Source organism: Anopheles funestus, chromosome 3RL (assembly GCF_943734845.2).
Source record: "Anopheles funestus chromosome 3RL, idAnoFuneDA-416_04, whole genome shotgun sequence".
NCBI classification, from domain to species: Eukaryota; Metazoa; Arthropoda; class Insecta; order Diptera; family Culicidae; genus Anopheles; species Anopheles funestus.
Window position 1 is genome coordinate 33,022,892 of NC_064599.1, and position 27,297 is coordinate 33,050,188.

The 27,297-nt window shown below is 42.9% G+C and overlaps 1 protein-coding gene across 2 annotated transcripts in view; it reads left to right on the plus strand.

The window, feature by feature from the left end:
* Positions 1-27,297, plus strand: part of LOC125770836 (homeobox protein araucan-like) — a 112,844-nt gene that overhangs the window by 25,317 nt on the left and 60,230 nt on the right. The window contains exons 1-2 of one of the 2 annotated variants that reach the window (XM_049440848.1): positions 4,620-6,560; positions 25,830-26,246. In XM_049440848.1, the coding sequence (XP_049296805.1) occupies positions 6,513-6,560; positions 25,830-26,246 (465 nt within the window). In that variant the 5' untranslated portion in view covers positions 4,620-6,512. Of the gene's footprint in view, positions 1-4,619; positions 6,561-25,829; positions 26,247-27,297 lie in introns of those variants that run through there. The other variant, XM_049440847.1, reaches the window with a different exon arrangement.

Genomic DNA, 27,297 nt, shown 5'->3' on the forward strand with positions numbered 1-27,297 from the left:
TAGTGAAATAAAAAATCTTCCCTTTTGTTTCAAACTAATACAAATGTTCTTCACATGGCACGATGTAACGCTAGGTAACGCACACTGGGCAGTCGAGAAAAACAAAAAAAGTGCGTAAGCAAATTTTCCTAACTGTTGTCACCATTTCACCATTTCACACCAGCCAAGTTCAACCGGGCGGGCAGTTAAAGCAAGTAGCACAGCAACTCCCGAAGGTAAATGGAATTTTCCCTTCCCATTTATCCACTGGCATGGATTACTTTTAGCAAAGACTTTTGGCGAAACTGAAGGGATGACGCAAAAGGTTCAACTAGTTCATAGCCCTCCCATCTAGCACTAGGGCCAGATACCACATTCCGTGCCAAAACCGTGTTGAAACAAAGCATAAAAATAAAAATCTTTCCACCCATGTACGGATGCGGTTGGGCCAAATTGTGCCAACGGAATGGTAACAAACAAAAAAGCAAGCGTAGAGTCGTTGCAATGGGATTTTTCACCCTTGGCCTAAAGGCAGTCAGTAGCGGCAGTCCTTCCCAGCCCAGCAAAGGCCCCGGAGACCGAGAAAAAGCAAAAGCACTTGAACGGCAAAGGGGATGGGCTCGGCTAAAGAGCTAACCACTCTCGCTCTTCATTGTGCAAGCAAATAAGTGTTGTTTCGTGTCACCTGGAAATGAGATCTCGGGGATATCGGTCGCCCATTGCTCTTCATGCTGCTGCTGCTGTTGCAAGGATCAAGCACCGATGAGATGGTAAAGTTGCTGCGCTCACACAGTGCAACCGCTTTCGCCAGAAGGATAAGGCAGCCACTATAACAAACGCAGCCTTTCAGCGGGGATAAGCAAACGCAATTCAAGCGCACACAACAGCAAAAAAAATCCAATTGCAAATGTTTTAGCACACACAAATGTGAAACGACAATGATGGTTCGGAACTGCCATATGCTCCGTAACAGCTCATCTAAGGACCACGGGTTGGTTCACAGCTAGGGTAAACTATATTTACTTTCCTGTCCGGAATTGTTCCTCAAGGGAGTGCAATCATCATCATCAACGCCATCATTGTCCTTGTCAAGGGTTTGGTTGACCTTTTTTTTTGCTTTCTCTCTACCAAAAGCGTGTCCTTTTATTCGACGAACATACCAATCGGATCGGTGGAGCACCGAAAAGATGAAAAAAAACCCAACAGCAATGTACGGGAACAAATCGGGTTCAAGGGAAACAGAAGCAGAAAAGCGATACGCGCCTCAGTGGGATAAAAATTTGTTTACTCATCGGATTAAGTTAGACGATGTAAAGATGATGTTAATCGCCATTTGATGGGATTATTTTATTTCGCACTCACACACTCGTCGGGTTTTGCGGGCAGGGAATTGGATTTTTGCTGCCACTTGGGTGTTTCATATCTGGGGCTTTTTTGTGTGTTTGTGTAGAACTCTGACGTCCGAAGCATCAGTTTTGGTTTTGAATGTAACAATTATTTAACGCGAAATGGGACGTGTAAGTCGGAAAACAGCAATGGCAATCTTGTTTGAACAAAGCGATGCGGTTAAGTGTTCAATAAATACGGAAAGTGTTGTTCAGTTGATGTGTTAATTGAGATGCAAATAGATGACATTATTTTTTTATTCTTCAAAGAAGATATTTTCATTAATACAGAAAATATTTCAAAAACAATTAAAAATTCGTTTTGATATGTATGAAAAAAGTTGTTCAAGAAATGTTCTGCGACATTATGGCTTTGTTCCTTTGGGTGGGTTTTACAGTCAACATGATTAAGAAAACACGAAAAGAAATATTTTTGCAGCTTTTAAAAGCTTATAATTTTATAATTATTTGATAAGCAAAACAGTTTGGTCGATAAGAGTAAAATAAGAAATTTAAAACAAAAATCAAAAATAAAATTCAAACCATTTTTCTGCTTAATTGTTGCAGCTGGAGTAGCAACTATTTATCTTTCATCTTTTAAAGTTTATCTTTTTAATATTCTCATATCAAAAGTTGGCTTTGCAAAGTGTGATTAAATATTGTATCAAAATAAATCATACTATCATAACCATGATTATAACTTTAATAACTTTGCAAAACGTTTATAAATAACTCTGAAACTTTTTCTTTAAGTCTCTATAATTCTTTAAGTTTTTATTCATTCATCGATGTTTGGACAAGGTTCGTCAATTCTAAGCTTTATCAAGAATGAACAAAGTAATATGTTTTTGGAAAGGGGAAAGTATTTGACATTTAATTAATTTTAAATAATATTTTGAAATGTATAATTTTTATATACATATAAAAATACTCACATTCCAACATCAGAGATAGTTTATGTTTCTTGTAAGATACTGAGAATAAAATAGAAATAAAAAGAAGATAAAAGTGTTAAATATTTTCAATAGAAATTGTACAAAAAAATGACTATCAAAATTCCCCCGAAACTGCACTACCGCCACTATCACACTATCGAAAAAAGTATTCGTATTGATTTTGTCACTCACACCAATTTGCTATCGATCGGGTGAAAATGCGATCAAGTATTAGCAAACATCAGTAGGCAAAGTATCACTTTACCCATGTTGTTTTCCGCACAGTGCCTACATGCCATTTTTTTTCCATGTCCACACAGACTAGCTTAATACAACATGTAAATGAACATGGACGGGAATGACATGCGAATGACAATTTCAATATTGTTTGATTTGAAGTAGCGGCCGTGGGAGGGAGGGAACAAAAAAAGGTTGACAACAACGTTTTTCCTCGTTCTGCATGCATTTTTCTTTTGCTTATTCTTACGTGTCCTCGGTACGGTTTGCATTTGTTCAACAGTGATTGAGTTTAGTGTACAAACTTAATACTGCTTCATCATCTCAGTCACGACAAACATAAACGTTATTGCAATAGTAACGAATGATAGAGAAACTCAAGTGCGATGTTTGATGATGATAAAATTTATAGCATCAAATAGAAAAATTTGAGGAAAAAATATGCAACAAATAACAATTCTTGCACATTTTCTATTCAAATTATGAAAAATGTTTCAAGAACTTTGAACCATTTTTAGCTCCAATTTGTGAGCAAAAGCAAAAACGTAAAAGCAAGAAAATGTTGATAGAGATAAATTTATAACAGAAAGATGAAAAGGGACACAAGCACGATAAATCTACACATGTTCAATTTAAAACTCTTGGTTCATCCCCATCCTCCTCCTTCCCGTGTACTCAACGGCTTAGTAGCAAAGGGATAAGGGATAACAGGATAGATGGTGTCCCTTTATCCTCACGAGCAGAAACAAGGGATACTTTGCTCTGTTGTCTGTTTGCAACTCGAAGGACCAAGAATCGGAAGCGAAAGTTGCTCTCCGTTGCCCGTTGGTGACGAAAGGCGAATGCCATTTTCGTCCACAGCTTGAACGGAAATCTCGTAGTGGGGGGTAAGTGGTGATGGATGGTGTGGAAATAGGAAAAGGATTGTCTACAGCCCATGTTATGTCATAGTAGTATTCAATTTCCCCTTAGCAAAAACCTCGTTGCCCCCCCCACGAAAACAAGTACGGAACGTCCTCACTCCCTTCAATCAAACTCTAAACCCACTTTCCGCAGGCTCGTTCGGACAGTCGGTCGTTTCGGTCGTGATTTATGTGGCTGTGCATGTGCTCGGATGGGAATGTTTTGGTTTCGGTACTCCGCCTTCACGAGAGACACGCGTCTTCCTTGCTTGTCGGCATCAACGCAAGAACGTTTCCACCGTTCGTCTGAATGATCCGGCGGGAACTGACTGGGAATCTTATCAACCGTCGTATCCTGGCGCTTTGTTTTCACGATACTGTTCACGTTTGAGATTTGAGGATGGAACAGAGATTCTCTCCAGCTTCCTATTCAGGCAGACTCCGAATGTCCTCCAGGACATTCGGTGCGAGAATCGCAAACGGTCTGCGAGAGTCTGCGAGAATCCGTATCCTTCAGCCACAGATTCATCCACGGTGTTCGGATGCTGTGAGAGTATCCTTTTCTGATTCCATACGAACCGAACATGAAGGTTTTTTTTACTATTCGCATGCCGAAAAAAGGTGGTTTTGAGCCACGCTTCACCTTCCCAAAAAAGCCCCATTGAGCACCGAATCGAGCGCATGAATGAAATGTTTCGTTTTGGTTTTGTTTCCTTTTTGCGCACCACCACCATCGGAATAGGCGCGCAATCGCGCGCGCGATAAAGTTCGCACCGTACCAAGTGGTGCGATGTGCAGGGTTACGGAAAACCCCCTAAACCGATCGGTTTTTCCTTTTTCCACAACCCTATCCCAAGCGTGGCAGAGAGAGAGAAAGAGAGCGAGCGCGCGCGAGAATACGGGAGCGATGAGTGCGATTCGTGAGAATAGGAGATTTTCTTCTCTCTTTCTCTCTTGCTCTTTCGCCTTTGATCGCTCTTTGCACAAACGAAAGCCATCATTCTCCCCCGTTGTTGGTGCATTGACTAGGAGCGTTAGGCGTGGCTTACGCACAAATCATTCGCTCGAATCGGGGGGCGTGACTATCGCGCGCTATGTATTGTACGCTGATTGGCCCGTGCACGTGAACGCCCCATTTGGTACCGGTACGGTTTTTCCGGTTTTACCATCGGACTGGCCGGTGCTGCACACGAGCCAGTTTTTGGGGAGAAATTCAGTTTCTGGCAAAACGTGATCAAGTGCGCATCGTTGCTGCGCGCGTTTTGATACGCACGAACCACCAAATCGGTACGTGTTTACGACTGTTCTGTTTGGGAAAAACATTTCCTTTCGGGCCCGGTTGGCTTGTTATTTTTTTTGTATTTGCGCATTTTCTCAATTCGGCAACTCGTGCGCGCGTGTGTATGTGTGCTTGTGCGCGTGTGTGTGTATATATACATATATGTGATTGTGTACGTTTCCACCCATTTCCATCCTCGTGCTGGAAAGTGTGTCCCGTGTCTCACACCCACGCAAAACCTTGCAGTGGATTGTTGGGAGAAATGCTTTCTACCAAGCCTCAATCGGTTTCGTGAAGATTTTGTTTTGATATCACCAGTGTGAACAGCACCGGATTCCGTGCATCTTCAAAGAACAACAAAACGCGAGTGAACACAGCAAATGCGAGGAGTTTTAAATGTGAGCAAAGTGTAAATGAGTTGATTCGGTTTGATAACGCATTTTAACGCAAAAGCGCGCGCCTGAGAGAGGGAGAGAGCGCGAGTGTGTGCAAAAATGAAGGAACGCATATGAGAAAGAGAAACTACACCGCCTACTAGAGGAACTTCTCTGTGAGCAAAATCAACGTTTAGCAGCATCCTTTCTGCTGCTTGGCAACGACAATACCGTTGCCTACCGTTGGAACACCAAACAGTATCGGTGTGGAAGAGTCATCAAAGTATCCCGGTTCCGGGGCCTTTTTTTCCCGCTTCTCAACCCGGCGAGTTAGACGAAAACAGGAAAACAACATCGTACACACCGGTCGCGAGTCACTTTTCAGCGCACCACAAGTCGCCACTTTAGAGAGCTTGACCAAGTTACGTTCTAGTTCGGTTTAGTGCTCCAATTATAGTTTGTTGTTACGCTAGGATCTACTACCTTCTAGAAGCAGCAACAGTAGTAGATGCATTACGTTAGTTATGGTTCATTGTTCTATGCGTTTGTTCAGGTGTTTCAATATACGACTCCCGAACCTCAGTTTTTTTGAATAGCAATTTGTTAAAATTTTTGTTATAAAGTTATTGTTCCCTCTCTGTCGTGAATTTGTGTGACAAGCAAGTGACATTCTTGTCGAATTGAGTCCTAATTTCGATTAAGTTGTTCCAGTAATAAAGTGTTCTCACTTCCAACCAGGAAGTGTCTAAGACATTCGAAGACCTTCATCTCGCAAAAAACTGTCCAGAAGCAAAAATCCTACGCTTGTGGCAAGGTGATCCACATTCAAAAGAAGAAGAAGCAAACAGAAGAAAAACAATAATGATCCCAAGGATAGCATAAGAACGATACATTAAGAAATCCAACGCTGGATGTCTTCTATTGCGTCTGTCTGCCATATTGGTGCCTAAGATTCCTGGTTGGCCTAACGTCGGTTTCCTGCCGTGGTGCGTGAGTGCGTGTGTGTGTTGCGGGGTGAAAGTGTACAAGCCGGACAGGATCATGTATCCCGCCGTGCAATTGGCGCCAAAGGATACGACGACCGCAACGGTGACAAAGTCCCCGTAATGTCGGCTACGGTACGATAAGACCTTTTTGGTAATGGAGTAGTGTACCTTCGGGTCCGTTACGGAACATGTTGGATATTTATGTGTTTCGGTAGTGATTGTGCATTAGGCTGTATTGGTGGAAGTTATACGTGAAATTGAGTCACAATAGAAACAACCACGAACGTATTCGCAACAGGAGAAAAAAGGGGCAAAAATAGTGCAAATCGATCTGTATCATACTATAAAACCAATTTATGCCATTGTGCCAGAAGAGAAAATCGTGTGGGAACGTAGTAGTAGATTGAAGCAAAAACAAAGGAACACACAGGAATAATGGCCGCATACGCTCAATTTGGCTACACATATCCGCCGGCAAGTCAGGTAAGCAAAGTGACAACCAAAAAAAACAAAAACAGCAACATTAAGGACCGTTAAGGAGAGAAGAAAAACAATAAGCATTCCAAAACGTGTCCCCTCCAACGACATTTCCAAGATGTTCAAACAAGGGTTACAAGGTGTTTGACTTATTGAATGAAAGTTTGGGTGATGCTTTGAAGGAGTCAAACAAGTGTGTTTGGCCGTGTGTTTAGGTTTTTATTTATTTATGAGCTTTATGGTGGACCGAAGGTAAAGGCTTTGTTAAGGCACGTTCCCAAGGGACAAGTATTGAGATGGACAGAGAGAAAGGAAGAGGAAAGTATTTTTGTGTGTGATTTATTTATTTAACTTTTTTTGTGTGTGTTTTTCTGTGTTGGGAAGATTCAAGCCTTAGAAGAAGATTATAATTTAACGATCAATAGTATAAGCTTGAAGCAAAAGATCATCCATGTTTGTTGCTTTTAAGGGTCGGCTCATTTACATCTCATTATGTGCGTGAAATCTCCATCTCGATGGATTATGTTGTAAAGCAAGCCTCATTATGATACCGGCTGGAACTGACCGAAAAGCTAAATAAAAATTAGTAATGGGTGGCCTAAAAGTGTTAAAGAAAACAGAAAACATCAGACATTATTTCCTGCCCCAATCTACTGCCCTACATTTCGTTCACTTCGAACGAGAAATAAAATTGTCCATCGGGAATCAAACTTTTGTTACGGACAAAAATTTCAATTACCGATTGGTCTCTTTTCATTCGCACAAAATCAGCAACAGCATTACTTACGGCCTTAAACCATCCGGCACGCTTCGTTTTCATCAAATGAGTTCCAGTTTCCAGTCAATTCCTCTGGGGAACGACGGCACGGAAAGCCGGGGGTGAAAATGGACCGATGGTTTTTGGGGTTTGCCATTTTTCGCTTCCATCAGTTGTATTCCCATCGCGTCAAATCAGCGTTCATTAGCGCGGCCAATCTCGCTTGCCATTTCTCTACACATTTGGCCACCGTTCGGTTGGGCCGTATCGGAGGATGTTGGTCTCCATTGGTTTTGTGTCACCCGTCGGTTGACCTTTTTGTTGTTGTTGTTGTTGTCGTGCTGGATATTTTCTACAAGATAAATGAATCATAAACCTCACACTGGCCGCTCCAAGTTTTTAACGTTTTTAATGGCCAATTTCTGTTTATCACAAAAAAGCGTAACACAGTAATTCACGGTGTGTGTGTGTGTGTATCTTTCGATAAACGGAACAGAAAGCAAAAAGCTCGATTGTGATCATCTACGTTTAGTGAAACGGAATCGAACAACTCCGTACGGGAGTTGCCACATTTGGCAAGGCGTTTTGAGATCGTTTAAAGGTTTTTTTTTGCTGCTTTTGTTTAGTGTGCAGACAAACTGTGAAATTATTCGCGTCACACACATCGCCGGCACTCAATTTTCGGGTTGACCGAAAAGCAAGCGAATCGCAAAAGAGAGCGAGAAAAATAAAACGTCCCAAGAAAACGCCACCGAGTGCATTCAGCCGTTGCCAGCGTCAACGTCATTTTCAACGCCGATGACGTTAACAGCCTTGCCAGTTCGCAACAGTTTTGCACCACAAACTGTCTGCCTTGCGACAATGCGTATGGATTTGAGGATCTCTAAATGTGTCCCGATGTGTGCTCGTGCAAAATGAACAAACAGTAGCGTTGAAGCACAAAACAAAAAAAATCCTTCGCAAATGCTAGATGAAAGCTGAAATGGAGAGGTACTGTGGGGAAAAGATCGGGCAACTGCAGTTAACAAAAGGCTTCCGAAGCGAAGGTTTTTGTTTTTGAGCTCCGTTCCATGCGCTTGAAAATCCCCGGGAGACAACGTGGACATGGTTTGAGTCTCTTATGCACTGCTCTGTTGCAGCTCGGAGTTGAGAGATTCAGGCAGAAGTGACATCTTCTTCACTACCTCGTTACACTCTAAACCCTTTCCTAGCCTCCTCCTCCATGCCATCCTCAATTTCCACCATCGAACGGGTGAATTCCGATGCCTAAGACCAATGTGTGCGAGCGAGTAGTGAAAAGGAATCTCATTAATTAATTATAATTTAAGACGAAATGAACCATGCGACAGTTCCGTCGCTCTGGTTTCGTCGTGTGTTTTTTACTGTTGCTTTTCCTTCTTTTTTTTTTTTGATTCACCAATTCCTACTACTTCGGTACGGCGACGAGTCTTGAATGAAGATGCTAACCCGGCTGCACTTGATTTCACGTGTGTACGCGAGCTGGAGACGGAGTTTTTAAGCGGGCGAGGATCGAAAATTTTGAGCACTCAAACCCAACGCACGCACCGTGTGCATTGGACGCACTTCAGAAAAATGTTCTAATTGAATTTTTACTTCTCCACAATTCCTTATCCCGCTTTAAGCGCCCATACCGGTGTGCTGGAGGAGTGTGTACAACTTCCTCCAAGGAATTTGACAGACCGTCCATCTCCAAAGGTTGATCAATTTCCCATTGACCAGCAAAAGCGGTCAGGGGTTCTTCCGCGCGTTTGTCTCAATTGACAATGCGTGAACGGTTTGTTCAGCGCCCTCCCTTTTTTGCACTCGTTATTAACAAACGGTCCGAAATACACGCAGAGAATTGCAATTGAACCGTACGATTCGATCGAACTTTGGTTCAGGCCCCCGTAGACGCACCACACGCACCGGGAAGAATGTTTCGCAGATTTCCGAGCGCTAAAGAAACACGACCAGCCTGAAGAAACGGTGCAAAAACTTGCCAAAATCACGTACAAATCAATTTAATTAATTTACAATTAATTTATCAATGTTCAAATTGATAAATATTTATACTAACCGCGTGATTGGTGGGTTGTTTGGAGGAAGATGGATGGAGGGAAAGGGTGCTGCCCCCAAAAAGCTAACGCTCACGGTCACGCTAAAGGCCACCACCGGTTGTTCGTAACACCAACGACAGGTGAGATCACAATCGATCACAATCTTGCGGGGTTTCGCGTTTATAAGGGCGCTCGGATCCCTGCGGGAGACTGCCAGTTAGGTTTTTGGCAAAACCCGAATGGAGCTGTCCTGGAGTTTAATCAAATAACAATAAATAATATCGTTAATAACGATATCAGAAGTTTGATTTTTGGACTTAAAAGAACTTGTAAATATTTGTTCAAAAGTTAAAAAAGCGAAGTTGATTGAATGATCGTAAATTGAACTGATAATAACTAATTAGAAAAATAACTGAAGGCATTAAAGTTTATTCATATTTTGATGAACTTTCAAAGTAACATAAATATAGAATTAAAAGTAAATAATGTAAGTTAAATAACATATTAAAGATAGGAAAATTGACAGCAAATTGTTCAATGTCACACAAGTTGCTTGAAAGCGTTTGGAATGGATTGTGTCTTTTCAAGGATTACTCGGAACAGTACATCACGGCAGGAGACTTCCAACAAAACGTGCTCCAAAACTAAGGAAGAAATATCCTTCTGGCACATTGCGATAGTTTTGTCCGAAAAGATGTGCCTGTTTACTTGCCTTCTTGCACATATTTCCGATGGCACGTACCATGACCATGAACCAGTGCAGACTAATGGTTCAGACCTAACCCCTGGACAGAGGATGATACATATCTTTTGCCGTTGGGTGTGAATCGCCACATGGTTACTGTTTTCTACATTGTGCACTTGCATGTGAGAATATACACCATCATAGATAGGATATCCTTTTCCTCCTGCATGTCCTGGTTGATCGTCTGCATTGAAGGAGTGCGTGTTTTTTGGGTTTTATGAATTTTTGTCCAAAAGCACAATTCCTCACAGAAGAAGAAAAAGACAGGAATTCCAATAGCTCAGTCACCATATGCTGCACGTTGGTTGACATTGCATCGTTTCAATCAATAGTGACCCATTCAGCATGCCACGGTGTACGGTGTTGTCGCTTTGCATCGAACGCAGGCATGATGTCATCGGAAAAATTTGGAACACAGCACCGTCTGGACAAATAAATATGTCAACATTTTGTTTGCGTTCCTTTCGACGTTGAGGCGCGTTTTTTTCTGTACATTTTGTTGTAGTTTTCTCTTCGCTTGATACATTCCTCACGCTGAGCCATTTCTTGTTTCCGTTTCCGAGGCTATTTCGATGCAATTGCATCTTGCGCATAATGCAATATTGATCTTTAAGTGGTGGCAAATCGTAAGCACCGGTAAGACTTCCCAGTTGCGTAAAAGGAGCTCGCAAGACGTAAATATGCACTTAATCGGTAGCGATGAAGTTTGCAACCAAAAAAAAAAAACGCTAAAGACGTGCGAGAAGTGTCAGTTTCGGGCGATGATCGACGAGCAAACACATCACACCTTAAGCATCGTATCCATTCTTCGGTTTCCATGGGAGAACAATTCCAGAGCGCCTCAATTGCGGGCTAGCGCGCTGTAATTCCCACGGGTCACGGTCCCCGGTAGCTGATCGATATGCTGAACGTATGAGACGCGATTTGGAACGAAGAGGAGAAAAAAAAACGGACGAATGGAATGTCTATACTGGGGCGGTAGAACGCTTTTAGTCGGATTCATCCCTGCTTTCGAACGAGGGAGCTTCTGGGGCTGAGGCCTTCCAGCAGCCTGCCTTAATCGGTTATGAGTGGTTCTGGCTGGCGGGAGTATAACCAAAAATGGGCACCTATCTACGACATGCCGTACCGTTGCCGATAGTCTGCACAATTTTCCGCCCTAAAACAATCGGCAATCGGTGATCAGCGATCTTTACCAGTGGGCTACTTCGGTTGGAGGAATATACAAAAAAAGCAACGAGTGGATATTTCACTTCAGTTTTTACCTTTGCTTCCTGCTTCGTGATTACTAGCGAATGGCAGGCACCTTCGAGCACCTTACGAAACGGGAGCGAAATGTCAACTCGAAGAACGTCGCAAAAGCGACGAACGCACTGTAGTGCTTGGCACCAGAAGGCAAACAAAAAAATTCGTTACACATCGAGCATTCCATACGATCTTTTCACCTTTACCGCTGCACCAGTTTTACTCCGAGGTCCTCGCCTTTTTGGTACGCATTTTGGGCAAAGAGTTGAACATTTTGAAATGATTTATTATGTTGCTGTTTACACTTTGTCGCAGCGTTTGTCCACAAGAAGTTGGAGTTGTACGGCAATAACCAAAAGCACAGGTTTTCGTGCCCAAAATATGGAAGTCATCCGTAGTACCTGCGGAAAAACCAAGATATCAGAAATTCATATTTTTCCGTACCTCAACAATCAACATTATCAGTGCATGGTAGCAGCAAAACGATGCGATTCTGAATTTGATTGAGAACGGGGGGTGAAGAAATCGAAACGAAATGAAGAATGTTTCGGACGACAATACCGATGAACGACTCTCGACCGGGTAGTACTTGAGTATCGAAACCACATTGACTTGCTCGGGACAGTGGGAAATCGTACACCACCCTGGAGTGCAATTGCAATGTGTGGACATGGCCGAGTATGAGTTTTCTTAGGAAATTTACTGTAAAGTTGCGCGTACACATAAATTAAAAAGACGCATGATCGGCTCCAAATGGGAACTTTGAGGATCGCTGCTTATCGGGTGGATTTTCGGGTGAATTCTGAAGAAAATTCGTGCGACACCCTCGAGACATCCGATATCCTTTGGGAGTTTGTAAAGATTGGTAGCCATTTGATATGTCGAATCGCAAGCTCCCTTTGCAATAAAAGACGCAAGTCGTACAATTTCTGCAACGAGTACATTTGTATGTCCACAAAATCTCTAAACGGTTCCGGTGAATGTTGTTTAAAGTCAAGAGAGTTAACTAACGGAATAAAAACTTAAAAGAAAGCAGCTACAAAGCTGCAACGTACAAAACTAACCATAAATGCACAAAATTCGAATCAAAACTTCAAAACCCAAGATACACAAAACAAAAACGGGAATATTCGGGAAGTTAAAATTGATGGCGCTGGTACGGAAAAATTGATAAGAAACTGCGTCTCGTCGGACGAGCCCTGCCTCGAGTGGATCGGGTTTTTGTAGTCTCATTGGAATTAATAATTCATAATGCTATAAAAATGTTGAAGATGATGTCAATAATTTATAAACATTCGACAAACTCTCCTGCTGCACCAGCAGCAGCAGCAATAGTAGGGTTTTCGGGATGTTCTGTTCCGTCTCTTCCCAATTCCCACACGGCAGGATCGTTTGGCGCGATAAAAATGCACATCCTTGGTAGCATCCGTGCATGCCTTCACAGTGTTGCTTTTGCGGGTCCGTTATGATTCGGTTGTTTTTTTTTCCTTTAATGTTGTCCTGTGTTTGTGTGAAAAATTCTCGAAAATGAGCCTGAAGGGCAATTGCAACCGAGTCTGTCAGTAAGCTGATGAACAAGTTTCATCGTCTTTCGATTATTGAAAGTCGTCTGGGGGCTCGTTTGGGGGGAATGGGTTGGTCGGACAGCAAGACAGCTTGGGATTGAAGTTGATTTTGATTTCACAATTCAATAAGCACTTCATATCGTGTTGCTTGTGCGTAAACCTATCACCTTTTCTACCGGCTTGCCGGTACCGGCGCCTTTACGGACGGTTTAAGGGTAATACACAGGCGATCTGCAACAGGTGAAACACGTGACGCAGTGGTTTTGTTTCGTATGAATGCCAGGAGTGAATTTTATTGTGTAGCTTTCTTTTCCTTCACGCCGTGTATCGAAATCATACATGCTCAAATCACCAAATCAACACGTTTGCAAACCGTCCTTACTTACAAACATTGCCATTTCTCGGTTCCGAAACCCGAAAAGGGAGGATTGTAGCAAAATCCCTTACCATTAACATAATTGGTATTTTATTCAAATGTTTAACTGTGGCACCACATGTGGCAAAAAAGGAAGACACTAACAGAAAAAATTCCTTTCCACATTCTTGGGGAAAATAATACTCGAAAATTCACATAGTTTTCGTAGGCAATGCAAGAACCAAAAAAACGAATGTCCGCAATTGCTTTACCAAGTTTAGACTCGTGTTAACACCCATGGGACCATTACATACGTAAAAACCTTTTAAAATTTGAAACCTTTTGCCACCCCGGTTTTCCCCTCCACCCGACAAAAAGCTGGTCAATCGATTTTCCTACCAGCCGGAAAAGGCTTTGCTTTATCCCCGGGGCATCTCATCTTGGCGCCGGGCAGAAATGGTCATGGGGATGAAATTGATTTTCGCATAAGGGATAAAATCGAAACCGGTACCATATGTTACGTTATTTCATGTGACATACGCACCCTTTTGCACTCATGCATACGCCAGTAGGTCATATAATCCCCGCATACGGATGGTGGTTGGGCATTTGTTTGTTTCTGCTTGGTTGTTGGAAGATAAATTTCATTTTTTTATGCACCTCTGTGTGGAGAGATTGTACAAGCGCTAACAGGTGTGAGAAAAATGTTCTTATCCCTTAAAGAAACAGAGAAAAAAGAAGTGCGTTGGGAGTGAATATATAGTATATTAAATAATCATTGAAAATGGAGGAATAAATACAATATTTTGTGTAAGATTATTCACCAGAAACGTAGTTAAACGAAGGGCACAGAAAATAAAACAAATAGATCAAACATACACGGGCGAAGGCCACCAATGAAGTTCTTAACTTATGTGCTCCCATTTAGAGAAACCTTTTCTACCTTCTCCACGACCAACACTTTTTAACTATCCTTCCTTTTGTTAAGGCGCTAGCGAAACGAGGTAAGAAAGGTGCTACACAAAGTCAAAGGTTGCGGTCCTAAGTAGTACCTCACTTTACCGACAATATCCACACCGACGTCTGCTGTAGCCTTCACTTGCTTCGGCGCAACTCTTCGAGCAGGTGTGGTGTGTCTGTGTGTGTTCAGCGTCAAAACGCATGACGTTCAAACCGCACGCACATGATGGATTGTCCATTTGTCGAGATAATAATATTTATATCTCAATTAATGTAATTTATTGTGGACCTCCGTCCTCCGAATTCAATCCATCCGAATGAAGGGGGTGTGCGGTAGGAAGTTTGCGCCACGTCGCTTGAGGACGCACCAGTTCTCCCCAAAAAGTTCCAAGGTCTTTTGCCAGAGGGTCAGCAAACGGGCAACTGGCCAGCTCGAAAGGTGCGAACGACACTGCCGTTGGTGAGTACGTAGAATTTCTGGAAGGCCATGTGGAGTACACTTTCCGGGATAGCATATCGCTTCGGGTTCTCCCGTCAATCGCTCTCCAAGAAACGCACCGAAGATCACCCGTTCCTTACTTCGATTGATTGTGAAGAGGGTAGGCGAAAAAAAAAGATTGATTAAAAGTTGCTTCCAGCGATAAATGGCGGCGTTATTGGTGCATAATGTCGATCTTCAGACGTGTGTTCGTGTTTTTCGGAAAAGAGACCTTTGCCGACGGCATTCGATGATGTGCCCGTTAATAACGATATTCACCGAAATTTATGATCGTTATTATGGAAACCGATCGTCGCACATAACCGTGCGCAGGAGACGTTTAACAAAATGTTGCCCCAGTACGGGCAACATTGCTCGAGGCATTCCGATCGACTATCGAGATCGCGTAGTGTAGTCGCGCTTGTGTGGTGGTGAAGAAAAATATGCTAATATATTTACGACCATAATGTTTAAGCACCAGGCGTCTGAACGAGACATAACGTGGCCGATGGCATTGTAGACGGAGCGGACGTCTCATGAACGTCAACTTCATCCGGTGGCGAAGAAATGCCGCAAAACCTTGAGTAAAAACCGCGAGAACTCGGACTGCTTCGAGACGGAGGCAGGTGAAGAATTTTCGACGTGTGATCTCGATCTACTTTAAATGTACCTTAGGCAATTGAACGGTTGAAAGATGGATGATAAGAAACTCCAGTGCACTGCTGCGAGAATTCGGAAGATGAAGCTTATCGCGTTAACCTTTCATTATCAATGCGGAGTCCGTTAAATAGTGATATTCATTAGCAAACGCCAGCGTGATTGCAGCGAAAGAGGGAAAGATTGATCGTCTGCAAACAGCAAGCGTCTAAGCAAAATGATGCGTATCGACAACTTGTCCTTGTCCGCTACGGGAGAGCGTCTCGAGACATACAAATTGGAATACGAAGCTAGACAGTGGAGCCTAAGGGGAAAAAACAATCTCATCCACCAAAAAGGAAGATAAAAGCAGAACAGATTAAAAGACAAAGATATTCTACCAACGAGTTTCCCAGTTCTAGCCACCCAATAAAACCACAGCCTAAATGCCTTGCGACTTCTTTACCTTTTTGTACGTTTCGGGGACGAGTCCGATGGGAACGGAGCGGCAGCGGAACACAAAACCCCAAGCGTGGACAGTAATAAATCATTCCCATGTCCTCACGTAATGCTTCGCGTGGTCGATGGGTGTACAGCGATGGATGGAGCAGAAAGCAAACGTAAGAAATGCGCACAAAAACCAAAAAAAAAACCTGTCCATCGTCGCATAACGCAACGCAAAAAGGGATACCGTAACGGATAACTGGATGCGCTGTTCGGGATGATGGCTGCGCCTCATAAAACGTATGTGTGGCAGTGCATGCGCAAAATCTAGTTACACCTTCGTGGTCCTTAAGTCCTGCCGTGGCGCAAGTATCATGCGAACTCCCGAAGGTTCCCGCGGGGCAAAATGACCCCCTCGTCTTCCCCCACCTCACACCCAATCCGTATGTGGAGCAACTCACAGGCTGGGAGCTTGTAAAACTTTCATCACATCAAAAGCAGTGATATCATTATCGTTGAATGTTATCAAAATATTTCAATAAATTGTCAATAAAACGATTTATCTCAACAAATTTATCTCACATTTATAATGTCGCCATGTGCGGAACACTGTACCATCGCTCCGAAGGGAAGGGCATGGAAGTGCGCAAAAGGCCTCGGAATGGTTCGCGTACAGAGATACCGTACCGTCGTGCGATGTCGAGATGTCGCGCAAAACTTCTTTGCCCTCACCGGAACGTCTGGTTTTGTTGCACGGTAGCTCATAATAATTTCAGCCCATTGTCGTGGCAGTGAATGGAGCTCTGACGTATGTTGTTTTTTTTTGCGTACCTTTACCTCATTTGATTCTTGCCGTTGTTGTTGCCCCTTCGCACACATAATTTTTCCGATGCGTCAAGCTATTGCTCCTTTGGCCCCGGCGGTAATATTTCGTCACGCTTTTCATCGCTAGCAAACTGATCGTATAAGCGAGGCCAAGTGTGTGTTTGTGTGTTGAAAAAAATATTCAACCCATATTACGGTGCGCCATATCGTGCAATCCATCCATCCATCTATGCCTGACGATGGGGTTCGATCTCTCGACGCCCTTCGGTGCAATTGCTGGTGCAGCACCAGGGATGTACATGCGCCTGCGATACGCATCACGCAGTAGCCACATTCTCAGGATGATGCCTGCAGGGCAATGATGTGGTACAGAGCAACTACAACAAAAAAACAACACTACATCGATCCTGTAGATCCTTTGTCAGGGCGCTTGGTACTTGGCAGTGAGAGAAAATGAGTCCCCAAAACCATTCCGAACGGGAGAACACCGTGCAAAAGATTGGCCAGAACAGGTTGCAGTATAGTTGCCACTCGCAGTGCTTCGTCCATGATGGTAGAAGAGCAGGAGTTCGCAACGGAAGGTAACGGAACGCACTCGTCGCATACGGTGCAGATACGTTGTACTGATAAGAGTTTCCTGAACCGCTTCCACCTCCTTTCCACCCGGGGACCACGGTACACCACCATGTCTACGTCCTTTTTTTCCATACCCTATGAAGCCGTGGTTTTGGGGCCGGAGTTATGCAGGAGGGATTTCGGCTCCGCTCGTTTGTTTCCGTTTGCTAAAAGAACATTCAAAAGGTAAAAATATCGATCTCAGAACAGCGGAGAAACGATAAGTAATGGGACAACAAAAAAGCCCCTGGTTGGTTGCTTTTACGGAAGTTTCGGAGGGTTTTACTGCACTCGAAAAGATCCGGTTATGTGTCCCTAGCCTAGAGCTGTACTTTGGACAAAAAAACTGTATCGATTCGAGGTTAAAATTTTGCACGCATTACAGCCCGGTAGCGCCCGTTTTCGTTCGTTTACGCATACATTATGTTGAGGCTCTTGTGGATAGGGGCGATCACCATAAGCAAACGTAAAACAATAACCAACCTTCGGGGGGAAAATGCATCATCCTCTGGTTCGATGATAGTGTGCATTATCGATTCGTAAATACATTTTTTTTTAAAAAGAAACCCCATTCCAACTCTCTCATACATTATGCTACAACAATTTCACACTTTATATTGCATGCATTTGCATTCGGGAGCGGTGAACAAGAGCTGAAACAAGTGTGAGTTTGAATTGCGTAAAAATTACTATCATTCACCCGGGCACACATCATCATTCCCGCGCGAATTGCGATGCGTTTAGGCTACTCGAATTGAAAATCGGAAGCCCTTATTAAGCGGAAGGACGAGCCCGGGTACCCGAAGGGGGCATTCAAAAAAACGGGTTTCTGGTTGTCTTTTTCGGTTCGCACAACAACGATGACCCGTTTTCATATTATCCCGAGCTATTACCGAGCAGTGTTTCATCATTGTTATTATGCCTTTATGTGGCGTTCATTTCAGTGCGCCCACCAGCAACAACAAAAAAAAAACCCCATCACCACTCTCGATTGGTGTTATTTGCATTCTTTAATAAACGTTCATTTTGATCCACTTTGATTGGTTTTGGAAGTTATTTTGTTGTTGTTCTCCTGTGTTTTTCGCTGTGACAAAAAGGGGCTCCGCCCGTGCTATAATCGGGCATGGGATTGTGTATTAAACAAAAAAAAGTGTTTATGCAAATTTTTCCAGTGCATACCCTATAAATATGGTGATTTTCCGCTTTGCCAAACAAAATGCATTACAATCACTAGTGATAATCGATCGATTTTGGGATGCTGTGAATCAGACCGGTAAACATGCATCAAAATCAATCCGGTAGGAAGGTGATGAAATGTGGAGAGGATAAAAAAAATGAATAAAATTCATTAACACTAGAAGTACCTGTTCAATTAGTTTGTCTGGTCTGGTGCTTCTCTCAATCGTATTAATTTTTAATGTGAAACAATTTTTAAGTAGTCTTTGAACATGTTTTACGTATATTTTCAATTTTATAAACTTTAACTTTTACGTTAAAAGATTTAAAATGTAATACAACTTCGTGAAGTTTTTACTAATGCCTTAAAATGTTGATATTTTTGGATTTAATATAATAAAATAACCTTTACAGCTTCTCTTTATACGAGTATAAAACTAACAAAGGTAAACCACAAATTATCTTCGGTTTTCAACTATGATTAAATGGTATTTAACCCCAAAATTTCTGTATTTATTCTGAAAAAAGGATTTATTTAAATGATTGGTTACCAGAAACAAAAAATATTTTCTAACATTCTAGCTTATACCAAAAATTCAAACCAACCTAAATGATCGATTATTGAGCCCCTGTGATTCTCTTATTTTTAATATTTTGTTTCAATCGATACAAGTGGCAAAGATGCTGAATCTCAAACATATAAACCTATTGACGTAGAAATTCTCATAAAATATTTTTCAAATAGTTTTTAACTTGTGATAGTCGTGATGGAAAATTTGCAAATGTGCTTTTTTGCTTGAAACCGTGCTATGATTTCATGCGAAAAAACCATACAAACGCGATACAAATGCCCAAGTATAAAGATGTACAATCTACAAATATAATAAATGAAATCTGTCATTCCTTTCCTTAATTTACCTCCGACGTAAATTTCATTAAAACACTGCAACGCTTTCTTGTACACCCAACAGCGAAGTGATGAACACGCTCAGCATAAAACATACAATAATTAGCTTCATTAAAAGCCTTAGCATACGTTAGAAGTAGATATTAAAACTACACTAACAGTACCTAATAAAAGGTAAACATTATTTGTCCAACGGTCAAACATAGCTCACTTAATTCATGATGGCCAAAGAACCAAATGGCACGCCACATAACAGTGCATATCCTCGAAAGAGCTGTCAATAAACTGTCATCTGCTTAGTTCACTCGCACTCGAAGTTGGTTAGACACAAGAAAGAAAAAAACAACGTACTGATACAAGATAGTAATGGCAATTATTTGCTACCAAGCTCGGGGAACAATAAACCACTTTACGAGGCAGAAATGGCAAATGTGTCTATCTTTCCGTTGTTTTAAATGATAATGATGATGGTAGGGATCGGTACCATTAAAAGGCACTAAATAGTTCTTCAATGGTCCGCCCTCCATCTCCAACTGACTCTATCGCACCAAACCCAGCCTGTCAGTGACCGTACGAGTTCAAATTACGGATACGGACGGGTGGCACCGGGGCTCGCACTAGAAGCCTCTCGAGCACACGGCCCCAGTGATTTGTGGGCTCGAGGCTCCGTTTGTGGGCAATAAATCATAAATAAAATTGGATACTTACCGGACCGCACTGAGGGTAAATGGTTGGAAGGGAACTCACAGATTGCGGGGCTCGTTAAACTTCGTGTTTATGACGTTTTGCCGGACAATGAGATTATGAAGTGTAGCGACATAGCCACGATTTGATGGTCAGTGGGCGAAACTGGACGATGGCGAGTAGAGTGCAATTCAACATATGAGAGGTAGAATTCTACTTCCAATCATTCCATTCGTACTTAACAATTGATTTTCCTTAGTTTTGAATATTCTTAAAGTCCACGTTAAGACGATTCGCCCAAGCTTCAATTGTGAATAAATTAAAGCAAACCGACGACTGCTTCTTACAAATTGGCACGGAACTAAACAATTCGCCCAATTGTCGTTTGAGGTTTTTTTGTGTAGATTTTGTGAACCTTTTGTTAATTCTCCAACCAACCATCAAAAAACATGATTTTCTTGGTAGCAACAATCAACACACAAAAAATCAGGGAAACATCGGGTGGTACAGAATGGGCCGAACCGAAGATAAATCACAAAATTAATTCTGTTTAAGACATCATTAAAAACGAGTGCGATCAAACGCACAATTTAAGGCACGGCAGGCTCATTGGTATGAAAATTGGTGCCAAAAAAGATGGGAGTGGGGAGGAACACACACAAAAACGACAACAAAATACTTCCAAGGACATCCTCCCATCGAAATGGAACTCCCCAAAAACCGTGGGGATGGATGGGACAAAATAGAAAAGCAATCTACCGGGATACGGAATGGAAATGGTGAAATAAATGACTGCAACCAAAGTGCCGTGGTGAATACAAAGCATTCGTCCATAGGCTTTTTGTTTCAGTTTTTTGTTGTTGCTTTGGTACGAATCAGCCATCTTCACTTCGACGACACCGAGGAAGACTTCACCATCATCTTCGTTTGCACTTAATTCTAATTATCTATTTTCAGCTAATTGTTTCGGTTTCGGCCCCTCTTTTCTCCCACCACAAAACCAAGAGTATTTGCTCGGAACATTGGGAGGCGTAGTGAATTGATTAGCATTTTTTCCAATTCCTATGGTTGGGCGGAATTGTTGGAACCCAGTCGGGTTGAAGAATTTTACTACCGGCGTAGGTTTGAGCACAGAATCTCTTTGAGTTGGGGTTTTGGGAAGAGAGGAGAGAGGGACGGGGACTGTGTTTGAGAATTTTCACTCAACGAATCCTTAGTGAGGTGGAAACAAAATGGACACAAACCAAGCCCCACAAACGTGTGCCCCTTGGTACAAAGTTAGTGGCGAATTATTATTGCGAGGCACTTTATGGAAGAGTGGTGTGGAATCGTTTTGAACTCTTGCTTTTACCGTGTTTTGGTTTCGGTATTTGTTATCGGTGAAAACTATGTAGAACTAATGGGCAACACAACTTACAACTTAACCGACCTTCTCGCCCGTCCACATCGGGACACAGCGTAATGAAGTCGCGTATCGCAGAACCGCGTGAAAACATGCGCTCGCGCGCGCTCTCGCACCGTACAAAACTTATCAAATGCAATCGGTTGTGTGGTTTTTTTTCTTCATTCTCTACCCCAAAGGCGTATTCCTGTCTTGCACTTCACTCCAACAAACGAAGGCATGCGTTAATTGAGCCTAAAACTGATTGTGAAGCAATTGTGTGTTTTGCCTAGAGTTGAGTGTGGAGCGAAATGTTTGTTGCGCTAAATGTGCATTTTCTGCACGATTACCCGATCGGGTAAAGGGAACGCTTATCATACGAAGCGAAATTGTGTGAAAAGAAAAATATTATTCCATATTTAGATTCAACCTCAATGCGAGTACAGCTCACTGGTACAACCCATGGCGCGTATCGTTATTATGTGGTTTGTTTGTTTCTTCTGCAGGGTTTGTCAAATTTGGTAACAACTTAATATATTTGTACCGATTCGAACTGGTATTCGCTACAGTTCATTCGGTGTGCACGTACGTGTACTCTCACCATATAATCGTAAGGATTAGCTCAGCTTCTTCGGGTACAATAAGTCATGCGTATTTAGTCTGAACCCCGGGCACTGTAGCGTCTTACGTGCGGGTTTTCGTTGCGCAACACACCTAACCAGGTGGGGCCGGCGGGGGAGGATGGACTTGAAGGGGAGGTGTTGCCTCCTGCTAAGTGTATTTCAATGTTTCCCCCGGCGTGTCGGTTGCGGGATTAATTACCCGGGGCTGAACCGGAACCACTGCACACAAGATGCCTCCGCTGAGTGCCTTCGCCTTTTCTTGCCCAACATTCGCCTTCCATTGCCAACAGTCCCACGAGCTCGAAATGATCGTACCCGTCAACAAACGTTTTACCACCTTTCCTTACTTTTTCTCTCGCTCTCTCTACAACTTGAATTGCTAAATTTGTCTAGACAAAATCCTTCCCAGCAGCCAAGTCCTTCCCAGGCATTAGGCCCTGATAGAATAGCAGACGAACGTATAGGCAAAAGTTTATCCTACCTTAATCCAACCCTTTTTTGGTTATGCAGAACTCAGGTCTCTTGAATGTTGCACCCTCCATCCGTGATATGTAGACTATTTTTCAGCATCCAAGGACGCTTGACTTCCTTCAGAATGTGCTTCTGCGTAGGAACACCCGGAGCGTCATCGGGACACCGGCATAAAAAGGGGTTATCGTCGTCGTTTCTTCCGGTGTTTCTTTCTTTCCTGCTTGAAATACCGAGTCGGGTGCCGAAAGTATCACATCTAGAGAGAGAGAGGCACTAAGACAACCTGTCACACCGGTAGACGACCAACTAACGACTGACGTGTGCACGTGTATGTAGTGGAGTTCCAGGCATCACCGAGATGAGCCCGGTTACGCCATTTAATCCTTCTCAATATCACAATTATCCAATCTCCGTGCAGGTTTCAAAGAATGTATTATCATGCAAAGATGCGGCCGGTTTCGACCAAAAACAGGGCAAAAGGTATCCAAACACTTGCTTTAACCCCTCCCTTCGCCATCTATTATGGAACTGGAACGGAAATCATTCTTTGCGTCAAAAGCTTGTCCAAATGTTTTGGCACCGAAACGCACCGAACGAAGAAGACAAATTGATTTCCTTCTCCTTTGCTGCACCAACCAACTCGCCTTCCCTCCGGTTTTTCCTTGTTCAATTTTGTTCGGAGGGGTTGAGGTTTTTAAGATTTATCGACCATCGCTTCATTTCGGTTTTTGGCCGCTCTAAATAAGATTAAATTTTCTGATCGACATTTCCTTGTAAGCCGTGTCGTGATGGTATAGATTTTTATCACCACTTGTTTTAGTGTTTTGTTTTTTTGTGAAATGTCGATCCAGAAATTTGTGATTCCGTCACATTTGCTGTAGGCGTTTAGTTTTTTTAGTGGCAAATTCACATTTGCATTCGACTGCAAAATTCTTTCTTCTCCCTCGTAGGTGAAAACTTTTTTGATGGCCGCCGTCACATTTGACACGCATAGCGAAAGGATTTAGAGGTTAAAATTCACCAAAAAACAAAAGAAGACAGGAAAAACCTGTCCTTTCGATGGATATCAACAGGCAGAAGAAATAAAAAAAGGAAGAAAAACATATTTTTTCTAGACGACTAAACACACCGTCTCCAGTCAGTTGTCAAGCACTGAAATTGTACCCAATGGTACTATTCCCACTCATACACACTTCCAAGCGTACGAGAGAGAGAGGAGAAAAAATGAAGGCAAAAGCAAGAAAACCTTTAATCGCGTTTAACTGTAAATTAACATATTATATGACAAATATTAAAATCAAATTGACTATGCCATTCTATCATCGAGTAATTTGATACGTTTGTCGAGCGCGACGTGCGACGATCCGACGCGTCGTTTGATTATTTTCGACGTGCATCTTCGCCACAGTTTCGGTTTGCTTTCATTCAACTCTTCCGTTGACGGAGTTTCGGTGATGGGCAACCGGGTTAAATGGACGTTCTTTATTTTTTTTAAATTCAATTTTTGGTGTGTTTTTTCCTTTTCTACACCCTCTGTTCCGACCACGACATTTGCCCCCGGTGTGTCCCTCACGTCCATTATTGACTCCTTGAGATTGTGCCGTAGTAAATGAAGAAACCCAAGATATGGTTGGTTTCTCATGCTTTCTCTGTTTTCGAACCTGGGGGTTTCTTTCTATTGCTCGAGCCGACTACTCGATTCAAGCGCCGTTTGAGACACATGTCGAAGATTTGGTTTTTTTCTTGAAGAACCCTCATTTTATCCGGTTCTTTTTAATGTCTTGTTGTGCTGGTGGCAAAGGACCACTTTTTGTTGTTGTTGTTGCTGTTGTCTATTTCGTACTTTAGCTTTAGCCATCCCGGATACCTTTCTGGTGATACGCCGAAGAGTAGGTTGCAGCTTGTGGCGAGGTGTTTGGCATTGCCACTTCGACGGCTTCAATATTATTTCCATATTATATGCGCTCTGCGCCAGGGATGGAAGATCCGTGGTCGCCCACACGGTCCAACATGGCTGGGAATGTCACGTGAATGTTGATCGCGGTTCACCACCATTCCGGTTGACCTTCAACACTATCGCTCCGTTTGCATCGTTTCTTATCACCATGAAATTTGAAGTCAACCGATTCTTCTTCGGATAAGCAAAAGCGGTTTAATCCAATTTCTGCTTTCGACACTGTTCTAATCTGAAAGAAAATGATATCTTACGTGTATATATTTGTTATTTCCTGGGTCCCGGGGGTTTTCATTCTGATCGGACAGGAAGCTAGAAGTTCCAATTCCCAATTCCACGCCCTTTCATTAGCCTCCGAATCACATTAACTTATTAAATCAGCTCCCACTGCTTCACTGCGCCGAACTGTTGCCTGGGCTTCCTCAGAAACGTGTGCACAAGTGTCAAAACGATACCGAAGGGAAACATTGGTGGATTCTTTCTTCTTTTCCGCCACCCTTTCCGGCTCCGGGGGGTGGCGGGTGGGGGGAAGACCTTTCGTTTGTTTGTTTATCCCGTTTGCCGCCGACCAGGCGTAAGGGGTTGCTTTTGTTTCAGCTCTCAACGCTAACCGCAACTCAACGAGAAAGACCGGCCATTAGATTCATTATTTATTTAAGCCTGTTGCGCGTTTTTGTGGTTGTCACGGATCGGGTTTGGGTTGTGTTTGGGTTTTTTTTCTTCTGTTCATTTGTTTTGTGGGCCTCCCCCCAATCAAGTTTCGCCGTTGTCCTCCGGAGCCAGAATGTCTTCTGACCTGGGTCCGAATTTGTTTAAATTTTTTTGGTGTTTCTTCTTACGGATACTTTCCTTTTGACGATGTAGTTTTGCTTGCGGTTACCCATCAAGTCATCGCTCAGCTTCTTGAGCGGGTTTGACGTTGTTCTCTCTCCCTTATTCTCCACATCATCCATTAGCATTGCTCGACTGCACGCACATCACGCCTCGGTATTGGAGGGAAGCTGAAGTCGTTGTGAATAGAGAGACAACATTTGAAGGCATATTAACACCCCTGTGGAAAGATTATTATGGCCGGGTTTCGCTGTGGAAATGATCGATCGATCGGCATGGCACGAAGGTTAAGGCAGCGCATCGATCGATCGATCGATCGTACGCTTCGGTTTTGATTGTCGATTTCAACGCAATGCAAGTGAGGAAGCGTAGGTCGCCACGAAGGAATCGGGAAGCATAATAATTTAATTAAAAACCCGTAAACCCACATCGCGGTTTTTCGGTGTGTCCCCCCGGGGGTGAGACCGCCCCGGATGCTCACTGGTTTCGTGCGGTTTTTGTGATGAATGTGTATTTTTTTCCGTTTTTGTTTCATTTGTTTCTTCTTTTCTTTCTTATGGTTGTAGCTGCTCGTTAGCGGTGGACAGACGACGACCGCAAGCTCCCAGTCACCGATCTCCGCCACGAATGCTCCCTCGCTCAGTCCCGGCGGTTCGGCCACCGGTGCACCGTCCGGTGCCCTCAGTCCCGGTGCCGTCTCCCAAACCTCGCAAAACAATGCCTCACTCGGTGGGGGCGGTGGTGCCGGTGGTGGAGGCGGTCCGGCGACGTCCTGCTGTGAAAATGGCCGCCCGATCATGACCGATCCCGTGTCCGGCCAGACAGTGTGCTCGTGTCAGTACGATTCGGCACGGTTAGCGCTGTCGGGCTATTCGCGCATTCCCACCGGAAGTGTCGGTGTGTACGGGACGCCTTACCCTTCGACGGAGCAGAACCCCTACCCGAGCATCGGTGTGGACAGTTCCGCCTTCTACTCCCCGCTGGTAAGTGTATTGAGCTTTGTTTCGCACATGTACAATGGATGTGTGCGTGTGTTTTATTCTCAATCCAATCGATGATTATCAATTACTGTTCCAACCCCTTTTTTGGGGGTTTGTCTGTATCTATATATCTAAAGAGATTTTTTTGTTGGAAAACTATTCTTCAATGTTTCTCAATTTTTATATTCTTTCGAAAGAGCAAAAAAAAGAGGAATTCATTTCACCTTTTTAAAGCCTAACGCTTTCACCAGGCGTTTCAAAGTTTCGTTAAAATATAAACTCAAAATTCTTAAAACGCATTATTGGAAAATTTTCACCAGAAAAGAAAAGAACCTTTACACAAAAATCCAATCTTCTATAGGGAACCATTTTTCACCTAACTAGCAGAAAGAAAAAAATCCTCCAAGTTAGAGGCCACCTAATGAGGACCGTATTTCGCATTCCCGTCACGAAACCACTCACTCGATTATTCGCTGGTTTTTCATGGGTCTTTTTCCGCATTACCTTGCCATGGGCATCTTCATTGATGGGAGAGGGTTTTGAAAAAATTCTTCCACGCCTGTTCTCACCATTCTTGCTAGGGATTTGGAAAACAGCCGGCAGGAGCAGAATGGCAGTAGCGCTACGGGCAAAAGGCAAAAACCCCGGTGAAGATAATACTGAAATGTGGAAGTAACTGAGTGCGAAAATACTGCATGTTTATGGCTAGCGAAGATTATCCTTTAGAGGGTAGAAATGGTTCGAAGCAGAAGGAGAAAGAAATGCTGCAACGAATGGGAAATATCCGCAAGGCTTTGTGCGAAATCGTGTCACCAAGTGTTTGGACTTTTTTCAGGATCTTATTTTTTAAGTATCATCTTTGTTTGCAGGTGACTTTATTAGAAGGAAGTAAAGACATCTTCTTTAATAAATTTCTTACTTAAAACTTTTTTGCAAGTTTTTTTCTGTTGGACATCTCTTATCAGCTACAAGCTCCTTCCTTATAGTCACTACGCAATGAGTTAGTCACTACACTTTATCAAGACAGTAATCATCACATTTGTTAGCATGTGAG